A 17019-nucleotide genomic window follows, 5' to 3' on the forward strand; every position below is an offset into this window, starting at 1 on the left:
AGTACGGCTGTGTCGGAGTCACTCTGTGGGTTTGACTGAATACCCCATCTTCTCGTCAATAAATAGATTCGCCTGCACCCTGGCACAGTCCAAGAATTGCTAAGCTTAGTAAATATAATTACATTTACCTAACCGTTGAATAAATTCCAGGATTGCTGTTTAAAATCTTTACTGCAGTGAAACAAAGGAGCAGGTGGAGTTACCTAGAGTGGATAAGAACCTTGCATTTGTTGATTGACGGGTAGGATGAAGCCTTAGTCTTCAGTTGGATTTGAACTCCATCTCACTGTGTGTGTCTGGGGGCAGGGGTGGTGGGGAGGCAGTGTTACCTGAGAGAATTTGCTACCTCAGGTGTCTGGACTGAGTTGCCTGCACATCTCAGCTCTCGAGACATCCGTCTCTGTGCGTCCTCGTCCCCTCTCCACCTGGGCAACCACTCCCATGAACGTAATGTCTAACCTCCCAGCCACCTTCTTTAGTTGTGTGGATTTTTTTACTTACATCAGGGAAAATATGTATTTTGTGTTTGTGCATTTTAGAAATTTACAGACGTGATGTTGTTCCACAAATCCCATATCATGTCTTTCCTTCCCTTTCGGTTCCTGTTGTTGAGCTCCGTCCGTGGTGCTTTCTTATCTGGAATCGTTACTTGGGTGTGCTGTGCTGCCTGGGGCTCCCCGTATCCGCGGTCCACACGTCACTTCTGCGCTCTCTCTTGAAGGACTTCTAAGGTGCTACAAACCCTCGTGCATGTTTCCCTTGTACCGTGATGGTCTCTCTGGGGCACATCCCAGATTTTGGTCACAGAATGTACATACATTTAATGTTGCTAAGGGTTTCATTTGCTTCCAGAATGGCTAGACTACCGATGTGCACGGCAGCAGAGCGTGAGGGTCCACATCCTCCTCTTCCCTGATGTTCGCTCTCATTTTGCTGATCTGGTGGGAGTGTGGAGTGCAGTGACGCTTCGTGTTTGCTGTGCACATCATCAACAGGTTCTCCTGTGAATTTTGTGTCCCGATCTTTCCCCATTGATCCTCTTATTGGGCTTTCTTGTTGAGTTTTTCGGCCATCGAATTTCCATATGTGCTCTCCCGCTTTTTCACCTATCGGATAATTTTGTCTGTGACGTTCTTCATTGAATAGACGTCTTTCTTTGGAATGTAGCCAAATCCATCAATTTTCTCCTTTACGACCTATGGCTTTGAGTTTTAAAAGATTTCCTCATCTATAAATCACAGATATATTGTATTCTTCTATATTTTCTCCTATTAGCTTTATAGTCTTATCTTTCACATTTATGTTTCAATTCCAACCAAAGTTACTTTTGAAGATGATATAAGATAGGGACCCAACATTTTTTAAATCTCCATGTAGTGAGCCCATTTTTCCGTCACCATTTACCAAACACTCCGTCTTTTCTTGTGGCGCGGATGATCCTGGTGTTACATACCAAGTTCTCAGGCCCGTGGGTCTGTTTTGGACTCTCAGTTCTGTCCTGTTGATCTGACAGTTTATGTCTTGTACAAGTCCCACACTGTTTAGTCCTTACGGCGTTGAAACGTCTTAATATCTGGTGTGTGACTGTTTCCTCTGATTCTCCTTTTTACAAGTTCTCTTAGCTGTTTTCAGACCTTTATTCTCCTCTGTTCTGATTTTAGATTCAGTTTATCAAGTCACCAAAAACACATGCTGGGGTTTTGATAGGACTCGCATTGAACTTACAGACTCACTGGGAGGAAAGCTGATACTTCAATACTAAGTCATCACATCCATGAACACAGTGTAAGTCTCCACTCATTTAGTTTTGAGATGTCCTTTGTTAAAATTCTAAAATTCTCTCCAGAAAGTTCTTCTGTTTCCTTTGTTAGCTAGGTTACTTCCTAGAGTGTTGGTTTTAGTTCCTCTTGTAAGTGGTCTGTTTCTGGTTACTTTTGCTCAACAGTTATTGCGGCAGGGTGAGGACTGTGGTGTGATCCTGTGCCCAGAAATTTTGCTGATTGCGGTGGTTTTACTGGAAGAGTGGTCATGCCACGTCAGACAGTGACGGTCCTGTGTCCTGCCTTCCAACCCCTGCCCTCGCACGTTCTAGCCCCCCGGTGTGCAGACCAGGGCGCCTTGGAGCGTGGGCCAGGAGAGGGCACCTGTGTCTGTTCCCAACCTGAATGGGACTGAGGTTTTGTTCCATTAAGGATGATGTGAGCTTTTGGCAGATTGTCCTTATCAGCCTAAAGGACGTCATTCATTCATTCATTCATTCACTCCACAAATGTGTACCGAAGGACTTCTAAATCCAGGCATTGTTTTTGGCACCTGCGATATTTCCTTGAACCACCTAAAAGGACAACCTCTGCTCTCATGGAATTCATCCATATTAATTACCTAATTACTTCTCTCCTGTGTAGGTACTGAACTTCATCAAATGCTTTTTCAGCATCTTTTGAGATAACACTATGATTTTTTTTTTTCCTTAGGTCCATTAATGGGGGGAATTCCACAGGCAGAGTTTTCTGATGTTGCATTCTGCTGTAAAATCTGCTTGGTCTTGACATAGGAAACCTGAAATCCGTTGCTGGGTTTGGGTGCCCAATATTTTCTTTAGGATTTTTTCAGTCGCTGTTCATGAGTGAAATCCATCCTGCTGTCCTTGATGCTGTCACTTGTGGGCGCTCATCTGCTTTGGGCATCAGAATTATGGAGTCACACTCACCCCTTACAATGAGCTGGGATGATTCCAAATCAGAGGAGCCTTCCCTCACCACCTTATCTCAAATAGAAGCCCCTGGAGACCCTCTATTTCTTTACTCTGATTTAGTTTTACCCTGAAGCACTTATCACAAACAGACACCCGTTTATTTGCTAGTTTGTTTACTAATTGGTCCCCCAGACTATAACCTCACGAGGGGAGCAGTCTTGTTCAGCGCAGATCCCCCAGCACCTGGATAGGGCCCGGCACACAGTAGGCGTTCAAGGAGCGTGGACAAGTGAGTACACAGAGCAACCTTGGCTTTTTCAGGTTAGAAGTTGAGAGCCCGAGAAGGGACATGAGGCACTACAGGTTACGTGCAGAGGTAGAATCACAAATAAGGTTTTCTAAACAGAACAGTCCAGGGTTGTTGTATTTGCACAGGCTGTCTATTAATTCAGTTGTTGTTACCTAAAAGAAAATAGGAGAGAAAAGACCCACAGAATTCTATGAGAATAGAAATATTTCAGTTGAAAATTTTAGGTATTTTTAAAATATGAAAAGTTAAAATTTAGCTAAATTACACCATCTTATAGATGAAAAATGATTAATTTTTTTGTTCACTCAGTCTTTCTAGACAAAAGGGTAATTAAGAAAAGATTTGTACCACTATCAATGTATCATACATTCACCAGCCAGGACAAAGAGCGTGTGGAAGATGAGCAGGGAATGCAGTGTGGTCTCGCGGGGAAACCAGGTGTCGGCGCAAGCCAAACCCCAGGCTGCGCTGTCAAGATGACTCCAATTTTGGAGAAGAAATTTGTAGTACGGTTGAGAAAATTTGTAAGTCACGCCTACTAATAACTGTTCTTTGGGGGGGCTTTGTGCCGGATCTGATGTCTAGTGTAATTGATCCAACAGAGGACAGCTTTAGCTGAAAAAGAAAATGGAAATGAAAGACTTAATTAAAAATGTAATGTCGCCTCCTTGCCGTGAGGACACCAAAATAGACGATGAACACATTCTCTTTAATATTTATTCATCTGATTTTCATGGTAATTGGTTGGTCCCTGACTATAATGGGGGAAACTTGGCAGAACAGATTACTCAGAGAAACAAAGATGCAAACAGTCTGTGTCTAAGTTTACCCCAGAGTAGACCAACCTCTGTGCCTTCCTGCTGTGCACCCCTCGTTCAGGATGAGGGCCCTGGGTGGCTGCGACCCTGGGGACAGGGTAAGGTGGGGCTCTGCGCTCTGGGGAGTGTTGAAGACTCTGGCCCTGAAGCAGCACCTGGAAAGAGGCCAGGGCGGGTCTGTGGAGCAGCCTCAGAGACGAGTCTGGAGCACTTTTGTTTCTTTTCAACATCTTCAGAACCATTCAGTCAGCCCACTTGTGTCTAAAATTATCCCCTGAGTCATCAGTCGTTGATTCGGCCTTTGGACTTGAAGGACAGTGGAGTGAGGGGCCTGTGCCTCTGAAGAAGCTGCTGCCACACCGTGGCGGGGGTTCCACGGGCTTCGCTGACGTGGTCTCGGGTTGTGGCACGTTGGAGAGCACATACGGGGGCTTTGCATTCACAAAATCACAAAACAGTGACAAGTGCCTCCACCTCACATTTATTAGGTTGTTATTTTATTCTGAGAGTAATTAAGAAAAAAGAAATTTCTCCAATCCCTCCACTTAATAAAGCCCTTTGTGTCTGTCAGTCTAGGCTGTGCTGCTGTAACAAAGAAAATGTGAATTCTGGTGAAATGTGTTTTGACCCACAGAGCCTCTGTCCCCACTCACGCAAGCCTGTGTGTGCCCAGCAGCCCTCCTGGCCCCTCTGGTCCTCGGTTGGGTGGCTCAGGGATCCAGGTACTTTGAAACTCCAGAAATACACTCTTGCCAATCAAACTTTCAATCCATTCATTTATCTGTTCTTGTCGGTGTGGATTTGTGGTTCCTGTTTCATTCAATGGGTTATAACCGGCTACTGTATATGTGTTGATGCTCCTTCAAGCTGCTTCTGCATCCTTTTGACACGTTGTCACTACTCTTTCAGCATCTTCTTCCTTCTGATAGAAAACAATGTAACGGGCTTGTGTTCCTCTGCCCTGGTTGTGCGCCCAGCCATTTCCCCGAGGGAGCCCTGCCTGGCTCTTTTTCCTGAGGAGACCAAGGCCTGGGCACTACGTGTGCTCATTGCTGGTAGGGAGTTGCACTCCCCCTCCACGTGGACAGAATTAGTGTACACACACACATGAGCACACATTTATTTCTATGTCTATTTCTATTCCTCTCTGTGTAGATTAGAAACATGAGTTCACGATGGTTCTTCCAGCTCCGCTCTGATATCACAGGGCTCACTTTACTTTTTCCCTTTTCCACATTCATAGCCCCCTCCTCCAGCAATAGAAACCTGACTCCCACTACCCTTCATATTTTCACCTATTTGATGGACTCCCCTGTACATAATGCATCTCCCGTCGTGGCTGCTGCCTCCCCATCCTCACCCGGCCTGGGCTCCGACTTCTTTGTCCAGCCAGTCCCCACTTGGGCTCCTCCTCACCCCGTTCCTTCTCTGACCCGACACTCCTCCATGCTCGCACATACGTGCCCTCCCCTCCTCGGCTCTGACATCCATGCTGGGCTGCCCGCCTTCCTCCTGGCACGGATGCCTCCCACACCCTGGGCCAGCCGTCCATCCTGTGGGCACTCGCCTCGCTCTGCCTGCACTCCAGGCTCCCCTTAGGGGCCATCGTGGCTACTACCCTGCCCCCACAGCACAGACACCTAGCTTGCTTGGCTTTTGGACTAGTTGTTGGTTCAGGAAGGAGAGGAAGGGGAGGGAAGAGCTTTCCAAAGTATTTTATAGCATATCCCGGGCTTCCTGCATTTCTCCTGTGAGTACTTTAGCACGCATCTCTACCAATAATGACGCTTTAAAAACATCAACAACATATCGTCATTGTTATATTCAATAAAATTAAAAATAACCACCTAACATAGTCAAACTTTCCTGATTAGCTCAAAGATGTTCTTTTTATGGTATGTTTGTTGGAATCAGACTCCAAACATGATCCATGTGGTGCATCTTGCTTGTTCCACTGCGGCTCTCCCACCATTGCCCGCACCGCTGAATTGTCCGAGCACCCAGATGCTCGTCTGCAGGATATCCCACATTGGCATTTGGGTCCTTGCTTCCTTGTGGCACTGTTGACCTTGGTCCCTGTCCCCTGTATTTTCTATGAACTGGTAGATAGAGATTTTTAAAACTGCTTTATTGGGATATAATTTACATACACACCCATTTAAAGTGTACAATTCCATGGTTTCAGTATATTCACAGATATGTGCATCCAACACCACAGTCAGTTTTGGAACATTTTCATCACCTAAAAAAGAAATGCCATAACACCTAGCTACCACCTCCCTATCCTCCCATCTTCGGTCCTCAGGAACCACTCATCCATTTTCTCCCTCTATGGATTTTTCCATTCTAGACTTTCATATGAATAGAATCATATGATATGTAGACTTTGTACCTAATTTCTTTCACTTAGCATAATGTTTTCAAGGTTTATCCATGTTGTAGTTTATGTGTCAGTATGTCACTCATTTTTATGGCAATAATATTCCATTTATGGATATACCTCGTTTTATTTATGGTTAGTCTGTTAGTGGACATTTGGCTATCCTGAATAATGCTGCTGTAAACATTATGTGCAAGTTTCTGTGTGGACATATGTTTTCATTTCTCTTGGATGTACACCTAGGTGTGGAATTGCTAGGTCATATGGTAACTCTATAATTAACCACTTAAACTGCCAGACAGTTTTCCAGAGCAGCTGCACCAGTTTACATTCCAACCAGCAGTGTGTGAGGGTTCTGATTTCTCCACATCTTCACCAACAATTGTTACTGTCTGTCTTTTTTTGGTGTGTGTGAGGAAGATTGGCCCTGAGCTAACATCTGTGCCAATCTTCCTCTATTTTGTATGTGGGACGCCACCACAGCATGGCTTGATGAGCATTGTAGGTCTGCACTCGGGATCTGAACCAGCAAACCCAGGCAGCCGAAGCGGAACGTGAGAACTTAACTACTGTGCCACTAGGCTGGCTGGTTGTTTGTCTTTTTGATTCTAGCCATCCTAGTGAGTGTGAAGTGGTATACCACTCTGGTTTTGATTTGCGTTTTCCTTGATGACTAATGATGTTGAGCAACTTTTCATATGCTTAGTGGCCATTGATATATCTTCTTAGAAGAAATGTCTGTTCAGATCCTTTGCCCATTTTTTTCCCTTCTTTTCAATTTTTTTTTATTGTGGCAAAATATACATAACATAAAATTTACCATCTTAACCATTTGTAAGTATACAGTTCAGTGGTATTAAATACATTCACATTGTTGTACAACTATCACCACCACCCATCTCCAGAACTATTTTCATCTTGCAAAACTGAAATTCTGTACGAATTAAACACTAACTCCCTGTTCACCTCTCCTTCTAGCCCCTTGCACCCACCATCCTTCTTTCTGTCTCTATGATTTTGGCCACTCTAGGGAGCTCATATATGTGAGATCATATATTATGTGTCCTTTTGTGACTAGCTTACTTCACTTAGCATAACGTCCTCAGGGTTTATCCTTGTAGTATGTATCAGAATTTCCTTCCTTTTTAGGGCTGAGTGATATTCCATTGTATGTGTAGACCACATTTGTTTATCCATCCATCTGCAATGGGCACTTGGGTTGCTTCCAGGCCTGGGCTATTGTGAATAGTGCTGCTGTGAACATGGGTGTACAACTGTCTCTTCCAGACCCTGCTTTCAATTTTTTGGGTATATATCCAGAAGTGGAATTGCTGGATCATATGGGAATTCTATCTTGAATTTTTTGAGAAATGATCATACTGTTTTCCACAGTAGCTGTACCATTTTACATTCCTACCAATAGTACATAAAATTTCCAATTTCTCTACATCCTTGCCAATACTTGCTATTCTCTGTTTTCTCTTTTTCTTTCTTTTTTTTGTGAGGAGATAAGCCCTGTGCTAACATCTGCCAACCCTCTTCTTTTTTTGCTGAGGAAGACTGGCCCTGGGCTAACATCCGTGCCCATCTTCCTCCACTTTATATGGGATGCTGCCACAGCATGGCTTGACAAGCAGTGCATTGGTGCGCGCCCGGGATCCAAACCGGCGAACCCTGGGCCGCCGCAGCGGAGCGCACTCATTTAACCACTTGCGCCACCGGGCCAGCCCCATCTCTTTTTCTAATAGTAGCCATCCTAATGAGTGTGAGGTGGTATCTCACTGTAGTTTTGATTTGCATTTCCCTGATGATCAGTGATGTTAAAGATCTTTTCATGTGCTTATTGGCCATTCGTATATCTTCTTTGGAGAAATGTCGGTTCAAGTCCTTTGCCCATTTTTGAATTGGGTTGTTTGATTTTTTTGCTGTTGAATTTTAGGAGTTCTCTATACTCTGGATGTTAATCTCTTTTCAGATACATGAATTGCAAATATTTTCTCCCATTCTGTGGGTTGCTTTTTAACTCTGTTGATAGTGTCCTTTGATGTACAAAATTTTAAAATTTTCATGAAGTCCAATTTGTTTATTTATTTTTGTTGCCTATGCCTTTGGTGTCACATCCAAGAAATCATTGCCAAATCCAACATCTTGGAGCCTCTGCCCTGTGTTTTCCTCTATGAGTCTTGTAATTTTAGGTCTTACAATTAGGTCTTTGATCCATTTTGAGTTAGTTTTTGTATATAGTGTTAGCTAAGAGTGCATCTTTATTGTTTTGCACATGGATGTCCAGTTTTCCCAGCACCATTTGTTGAAGAGACTGTCCTTTCCCAGTGAATGGTCTCGGCACCCTAGCCAAGTCATTTGACCATATAGGCGAGGGTTTATTTCTGGGCTCTCTATTCTATTCCATTGTTCTATATGTCTGTCTTTATACCAGTACCATACTGTTTTGATTACTGTAACTTTGTAGTAAGTTTTAAAATCAGAAAGTATGAGTCTTCCAACTTTGTTCTTCTTTTTCAAGATTGTTTTGGCTATTCTGGTCCTTTGAGATTCCATATGAATGTTAGGAGGGATTTTTCCATTCCTGCCAAAAATGTTGTTGGGATTTTGATAGGGATTACATTGAATCTGTAGATTGCTTTGGGTAGTATTGATATCTTAACAATATTAAGTCTTCCATGAACACAGGATGTCTTTCCATTTATTATGTCTTCTTTAATTTCTTTCAGCAATGTTTTATAGTTTTCAGTGTACAAGTCTTTCACCTCGGGAGGCTGGGGAACCCCAGGGACCAGGACACAGGTCAGCAAGCAGAGGGAAGCAGTGAGTCACCTCATGGCACACCACCCCCACCCCAGGCATTCATTCATTCAGGAGAAATTCGTGGGCAGGCACTGTACAAGGCTCTAGAACTGAGCGACCAGGAATGCGCAGCATTGTCCCTCTGTTGCAGCCAGGCTCACCCTCCAGTGGGAACTTGAAGCTCCTTCAAAGAACTAGGGGCTCCCTCCTGGTGGGGAGTCAGGATGCTGGGGGCTGGCCTGGGGAGGGGTGGTGAGGAAGGGACATGACCTGAAGGTGCTGACATGGAGGTGGAGCTGGGCTCCCAGGTGGAAGAAGCATGTTCTGGACCCGGGCCCACCATGCAAAGGCCTGCAGGTGGGAGGGGCACGGGGTCCTGCAGACCCCAGTGGGGTGATGCAGGACGGCTGGACAGAGGTTTCTCTGATGGATCCTGTAAGGGGGGAGAGGAGCAGGAGAGAGAAGGCTGGCAGAGGTTGGGGAGCTCACCATGGCCCCTAGTTGCTGAAGGACAGGGGTAGACTGTGGCTCAGTTCTGGAGGGGTGAACAGAGGAACAGACTGAATTGACTGGCCATGGAAGGTAACTGGGGACTTTTCAGACACCATCTCTGAAAGCCTGGGGAGCGCTGGGGAGGCTGCCCCTCCAGCTCAGATGGCCCGCTGACTCTGAGTGGAGTGTGTCCTCTTTCTCCTGCCTGTGGGTCGTGCTAACCTTCCCTCGCGTCCCTCACAGGTCCGGACGAAGGACAGGGTCTTCGACAGCATCAGCCACCTCATCCACCACCACCTGGAGAACAGCCTGCCCATCATCTCCGCCGGGAGCGAGCTCTGCCTGCAGCAGCCGGTGGAGAGGAACCTGTGACCCGCCAGCCGCCCTGTCCTGACCCTGCGCCCTGGTCAGGGAGACTCGGCTCTTCCTGGCAGATGGGTGTCGGGCTCTGGAGCTCAGGCAGCTGTGTGCAGGCTCAGAGCCCTGTTCAGAAGCTCCAGGAGGAAGCCTTCTGAAAAGTGCAAGTTTCATAAACTTTTCCGATTTCTCATGTGCATATTAAAGGTGTACATACCTATACATCCTGTATAAATTAGCCCTCTATATTTATATTTTTTAAGACTAAGAAAGATGTAAGATTAATGTTCTGTGCTATATGTTTTTAATGGAAAAAAAGGTAGACTGTAGTTGTCCAGGCAAAAACTTACTTCAACTGACCCATTCCATGGGAAATTCCACTGGGAAGGTGTGACCTGCAGTTTTACCCAATAAGCACAACATGAGGAACAGAAGCCAGCAGGAGGATCGGTAATAATCACGGAATTGTGACAGGATGAGGTCACAAGCGCCGGTCCTCATGGCCGCCCCTCCCTTGGGACGCGGGTGGCCTCCTCCTCGCTCCCAGGCTTCTGCCTCACACCTGTGTGCACGAGTTTCCAGCAGCAGACGGCTCGTGCAGCTGCACGAAGGAGCAGGTGTCACGCCAGCTGTTTCGGGCTGCGCTGACCACAGGCGTGCTGTCCCCCTGAGCCCTGTTGTCCAGAGGTTCTCGGGTATTCACTGTACTGCCAATTATGGCACAAAATAAGCCTTTCTGATCAGGATCTTGAGTGGCAAATGCTTCCCTTGTTTTTATCCTTGTGATGACCAAACGAGAACGTGCACGGGGTGGTGGGGGCAGAGTCTCGGTCGTATGTCCTTCTGGCCAACGGGCTGCTTACAGGCTGCTGTGCTAGCTGCTAGTAAAATCGTCCCCCCTATAGTCAGTAGAGGGAAAAGCTCGTGCACGAGGTATGCTGAGGACAGATGCAAACACGTGTGCTCAGGGTTTAGTCCTGGAGATGTTCGCATCGGCCGTTCCTCCTGGGTCTACGTTTGCCTGAAGCTGGGGCCCAGGCTCAGCAGTTGGGGGAATGAATTTGAGGTTCCACTTCTGGAACCACTGGTGGGTAGAGCGAGTGGTTGTCTCTACAGCAGGTATCCCGTTGCTCCATGGAAAGGGCAGGTGCCCCACGCAGTACTTTGTCTTGGCTCCTTCCCTTTAGATAAAACCCTGTGATTTCCCATTGGGCGTTGGGTGTTGGAAAGCTGATGATGTTTATGACTTTTAAGAAATGTCTGAGTTGAGATTACCATGTGATTTAACAGAGGTTGTCTGTTAAAAGATAGAAGGATTCATTCATTCATTGGTGTCTTCCAATGGATGCAGCGCTGGCTCCTGTCCCAGTGAAACACCGTGGTGTGCGACACCCCTAGATCAGTGCCACAGAAAGACGTTCCACGCACACTGAGTCGGTTAGTCATAAATATGATGCTTCGAGAATGAGGAGCTAAGGGTAGATTTTAAAAATTCTGATGAGTACTAATTCTGCAAAGTTCTAGTGCTAAGTGTGCAAACCCCATTTCTACTTTGTGGGTGTGTGTGGCCAGGATGAAAGGATGGGATAGAGCTGATGGGTGATGATGCGTCAGGACAGGTTCAAGCTTCGTATATAGCCTTCTGTGGAGTTTTTGCCCTTTGAGGGTCCAGCGAATCCAAGCTGACAGGGGCTTTAGTCTTCTAGAATGTTCTGCAGTAGAATGAAGTTAATCTAGACCACCCTGCCTCTTTCTGGAACGGTTCTGTCTCAGGAGCAGTGTGGATACCCTGCTCCAAGTTACCCAGAAGCAGTGGGCACCGAACGGGGATGCAAGGCAGAGCTGGCTCAGACTCCTGCCCTGCGACATCGCAGACTTTGGGGTGACTGTGAGAGCACCCTAGCCCTCCAGCTTCTGGAGGCCTGCAGCCCTGCAGGCGTGCATAAGGGTCTGACCTCTGTGAGGACACCTGGTCCTTCTCTGTGTGTGAGTGAACACACACATAAAAATGGATGAAACGACTTTGCGTCCAGCAGTCTTGCATGCCCTGCTGTGTGAGGCCAAGATGCTGATGTTAAGGGCAATAGCAAATTAGGAAATGGGAGTTCAAAACCGTGAGCGCCTGGACGTTTGATCTGCTTTCTTCTTCCTCTTGGGGATGTGAGAAATGGTAATCTGTGGTTTTAGTAGCTCTCTGCTCTGAAGTCATGTTTATCTCCGTGGCGACAAGCAATATGTATCATGTTTTTTTGCATGATAATCAATTTAGAAAATTAAAAGTATTGGGGGATCAAATTTGTTTCAATATTAATTCAAAATGTGTATTTTTGAGCTCAGATGACAAGATTGCTTACAGAGGAACAGTGCCGATGGGAAAAGTCAGCAAGCAGATCTGAGACAGAGCAGAGGGCGGCGACTTTCCAATCCTTGTTCCCGCCGGTTTGTAAAGCGTGTTAGAGCTCACGTGAGTCATTTCACCTCTTCCTTCCAGTGCCCTGTGGTGGGCGCTACTGTGAGCCTCACTCGCAGATGGGGAAACTGAGGCTCAGATCTGTGCCCCCCTTGCTCAAGGCCATGTGGTCGGCAGGCAGCAGAGCTGTGCCCCTCTTGCAGTGTTCCTGACTTTGCTGCGCTCGGAGCTCAGGATTCCCAGGCTGATGCCACAGGGCTGCTCCCTGCCCTGCCTCGGTCTCTTCCCGTGGTTTCTGGGATGGCATCCCTGTCTGGGCAGGGCTATGCCCTCCAGGACCTCCAGCTCCCAGGGCACAGTGGCTGTGCCCTGTGCCAGGCCACCCTGGGCCCACGGAGCACTGGGGCCTGCTGCCCCTCTCATGGACCCCCAACTCAACCCAGGCCTCCTCCGAGGGTGCTAGGAGTGCAAGGCGGGTCCCGCAGTCTACAGTGGCCCCCCTTTCAGCGTGGCCCTGAGGACCACCACACATGCCCCCCCTACACACCATCCAGTGTGAATTAGCTGTCCTTCAAATGACACTCTCGTCCTGCTGAGAGCCCACAGGGCCCTAAGGGGCTGCTCACCGCTGGTTTCGTCAGCTTGGATGCTTGACGACCAGGGAGCCTGGACGGCCCGTGGGCAGCCTGACAGACAACAGGCATTCAGACAACTCCCAGTCTAAACCCTGCGCTGAAGCTTCACTCTTGGGCTTGTTGTGTTTGAGAAACCAAAGGAGCAGCTGCCCCCTTGGCCTTGGCTTGTGTTTCATCTGGGCAACGATTCTGTTTCAGGCCATCTTGGGTGTTGGGGTAGCCAGACAAAAGACCAGTTGGGGCACATGTGGTGCCCTGAGGGTCTCCCGCTGGAGGGGGGCACCACAGATGATTTCCAGTGAGGACCGAAAGTGACGAGCCGTGTGCGGAGAAAAAGCCCTGGCTTAGACGGAAGGGCAGACCCGGGGGAGGCGGAGTGGACGGAGCAGCATTTGTGTGGCCCCTCAATGGGCGCCCTCAGTGCTAGGGACACTGTCAACATGTGTCTCCTGGCTCTGTGCCCGTCCTGGGGTCCTGAAGATGCCCCTGACCAGTCGCCACATGAAGGCCAGTCACACATTTCCTCGGACAGGCTCCCTGGACAGTGCCGCAGTGGGTGGACGTCTCCGTCCAGCCTCGGCTCCAGCCCGCACAGAGCCGCCTGGCCTCGCGCTGGTTGCTGGGTTTCTCTGGGCGGTGGCTGGTGACCTGCACATCGGGGCTGTGCGGTCCCCGTCATGAGAGGGGGTGGGGTTGGTGAGTATGTATAAGTGCGAAGGACAGGCGTTTCCCAGGGCTGCACTCACAGAAGCGCCCCGGCTCTGTCTCGCCGGTGGAGTACGTACGGCTGCCATTGACACATGCCCGTCTGTGAGTGGTGACAGCCTGACGGGAAGTGGAAAGAATTGTGGAAAGATTAAAAATAGTAACCACAGGACGCAGACAAGTCTTGGCCCTGGGTTTTAGAATAACACTCTGGTTCTGTAGGCAAACTTTAAAAATGGGTCCTGAGAATCGTGAAGTGGAAAAACCGCTTTGGCAGAATGTGAACTGTCACGGGCCCCAGAGAACAATAAGCAAGGGAGCGGCATGGGGTGGTGCAGCTGGAGGGACCCGTTTGCCAGTGAGGAAGCTGGAGCCAGGTGACGTCCTGGAGGGTCAGTGGCTGAATCTAGGACAGATTGCAGGACTTATTAGGGTCCTTGAGGGTTTGTACATAAAGCTCAGCCCCCGGTGGAAAATGGCAAGTAGCACTTCCCTCTTTGGGTTTACCTTTCTCCCTCTTCTTTCTCAAATGCATGAAAGCGTGTCACTCACACTGACGAGGAAGTGTTTCTAGTCCTCTGTTTAGTTTGGGGTCCTCAAGAAACAGACCCCGAGAGAGGATCTGAGTGTGTGTAGTGTCTCTGGGTGATGACCCAGGGGTGGGGAAGGGAGAGAAGCTGACGAGGAGGGCATGACCGGCAAGTCACCAGGATGTGGGTAATTCATCGCTCTGGGGGCTGCGGGGGGAGGACTGGACACACCTCAGAGCGACCCACGGGGCGGGCAGGGCGCTGGGCATTTACCCACCTGCCCAGCACTGGTGGAAGCTGTTTCCAGCCACAATGTCCTGGCCAGCCCTATGCACACCTGGGCACACTCCCTGAGCTGGGGAGTCCTCCGGCAGAGAGACGAGCCTTCACGCTAAGCAGATGGGGTGGAAGGCAGCGTCAGAGCCATCAGGGCGCTCCCCAGAGTCCCTGACTCAGCAGGTCTCGAGGGGGCCTGAGAATTTGCATTTCTAATAAATTGCAAGTGATGCTGGCGGGCAGTCTAGAGTTTGAGAAGCTCCATCAGGTGGGAGCTGCCAGCCCTTCCTGCCCTTATTGATGTCTTCCCCCCTAATTTATGATTATGTTTTCAGGCCACTTCATGTCATAGACCCCAGGATCCATGCTGTGAGTTTAAAAGTGGAGGATTAATAAGCATTTATAAGTCCATGCAATTGCTGCTGGCAGATAAAATGCCATCTGCCAGCCACAATTTATTTATAATGGGGTTTATACATATTTATAAGTTTGCAAGCAACAAATGCACAGTTTTAAAACTGGCACATTTTATAGCAGCCAGGAAAATTGCATCTTTATACCAGGACTTGTGAATGTCAATTGCATATGTACATACACACACGTACACATTCCTTCACTGATGGCGATGCACGTGCTGCCGTCTGTACGGTACGTGTGCACACGCAGGACCGCCGGGCGATCTGCACTCGGGACTCCTCCTGGGTATTTTAACTAACAAGGACAAATGAAAAGTTTGGGACTGACACGTCCTGGCATGCACAGATGCACAGAGGAGGGTCTGGATGCTGCAAGACTTGGGGCCTGAGTGCAAAGGGAGCAGAAACAGGGCAGGAGGGCCACAGGGGCCACTGTGGGTAGTGACAGAGGGACACGAGGGAAGAGAAGGCAGTGGGGGAAGGCGAGGAGAGGAGGGGACAGGAGGGTGGAGGAGGATGGAGGTCAGAAGCAGGGCTTGGGGGACAGGCAGGTCCAGACCTATGTCCTGTATTCATCCAGCAGCGCGTAGCATCTGGGATGCCAGCGAGGGAGCATGGGGAGGGGCCCGCGTGGCAGAAGCTGTCCCCGTCAGGCGTGCTTAGGCAAGCCTTGTCTTCCCCTGGGCAGCTGTGTATGGGCACAGCCTTCCCTAGGCCCCGTCTGTGCACTGGGTCACGTGCACAGGCACTGTGCTGGGCTCCTGGGACAGGGAGGTGAATGGATGAGGTTATATATATAAATACATATAAATCCAGCAGGAAATTAACACACACAGGGAGCTGCATCGGGACAAGGCTGACGGCTGGAGTGGTCAACTTCAAGAGGACCTCAGAGGCCAGCGCCCCGGGTGGTCTGGGGAGTCTGAAGGCTTTGCCTACTGGGTGGCAGATGGGACCAGGGTGGTGGAGCAGGCAGACAAGGTGTGGGGGCCACCCTCGTGCAGGCACGACTGCCAGTGTTAGGAGGGATGCTGGGGGCGGGATGAGGCTGCCCCCACGTCACGTCTCTCTTCCTTCCTGCATTCACAGACACCCCGAATAAATGACTCCCTTGGGCCCACAACACAGGGCTCCCTCCTAAGGGGTGGGAGAGACATTCTCACAGAAGAAAGTACCAGAAATGAAATCTCAGACAAGTGTAAGTTTCTGTTTTGTTGTTTCACTGTAAAACACTGTAGGTAGAAAACTAGGCACATGAGGGACACGCTGTGGTCCTGAGAGTCTGAGGTAATTAATTCACACTCATCTAGGACACTTACCACAACCAAAGCTCCTAACCACCAAACCAAGCAACAACTAACCCAGCAGAAATTAATGGGCAAATCCATCTCTGAACACGGAATGACCTTTTTGTGTAACAACTATGTGTCGGTTGCAAGTGGAATGTTCTCTGTTCATTCGACTTTTGAATATAACTTGTTCCAGAATAAATATTGTAAAATTAAGTAAGTGAATGTTTCTTTGTATTCAGAATTAAACATCTGATGTTTAAATCCAAGGATTAGGAGAGAACTCTGTGTAAATTTAATGTGTAATGATAAGGTATTTACTACCTTTTAAAAAGCATTTAGTTGGCAAATTATACATATTGATAAATATTATTTGAAAATTTTGTGTTTTGTTTTCCATTAACTTTTGTGACACAAGAAAGAACTGCTGTAAAGGTCTCTGTCTGGGTTTATGACCGGTTCACCACTTTCTACTTTGATATTGGAACAGAATCGGCCTTTGGACATTCCCGAGGAGTGGAAATACAAATCAATTTCAAGTTTTCTAATCTTTGTTCTATGAAAAACAATAAAACCTAAGTTATTTGGCCAACATTTGGGAGATGTGACAATACAACAAGTGAAGAGAATTGGTTTAAATTCCCTCCTCACCTTCAACGAATCCACTTCACCCCTTCAGGAGATGATGTGGTTTCACTGTGAGGCCGTCATGACATACCTGGCCCGTCCCTGAACTTCTGGGGTAGCAAGTGGAGGTGCCACATGGCATCCCCACGTGTCATCATGCAGCCCAGGAGCGGAGGTTGTCACACCCATATAGGCAATGCTGTGCTTCTCCTCATCACTGGTTATCGGAAAACGTGCCTTTATTTTCGGAACAGTGGTGTGTGCATCTCTGAGT

The 17019-nt window shown here is 48.1% G+C and overlaps 1 protein-coding gene across 1 annotated transcript in view; it reads left to right on the top strand.

The window, feature by feature from the left end:
* SHC3 (SHC adaptor protein 3) overlaps nucleotides 1-15308 on the top strand; it is a 133548-nt gene extending 118240 nt beyond the window's left edge. Inside the window, exon 12 of the mRNA XM_058566053.1 lies at nucleotides 9744-15308. Within this exon, the coding sequence (XP_058422036.1) occupies nucleotides 9744-9872 (129 nt within the window). The 3' untranslated portion in view covers nucleotides 9873-15308. The remainder of the gene's footprint in view (nucleotides 1-9743) is intronic.
* Nucleotides 15309-17019: the final 1711 nt, after the last annotated feature.

This window comes from Diceros bicornis, chromosome 22 (genome assembly GCF_020826845.1).
Source record: "Diceros bicornis minor isolate mBicDic1 chromosome 22, mDicBic1.mat.cur, whole genome shotgun sequence".
NCBI classification, from domain to species: domain Eukaryota; kingdom Metazoa; phylum Chordata; class Mammalia; order Perissodactyla; family Rhinocerotidae; genus Diceros; species Diceros bicornis.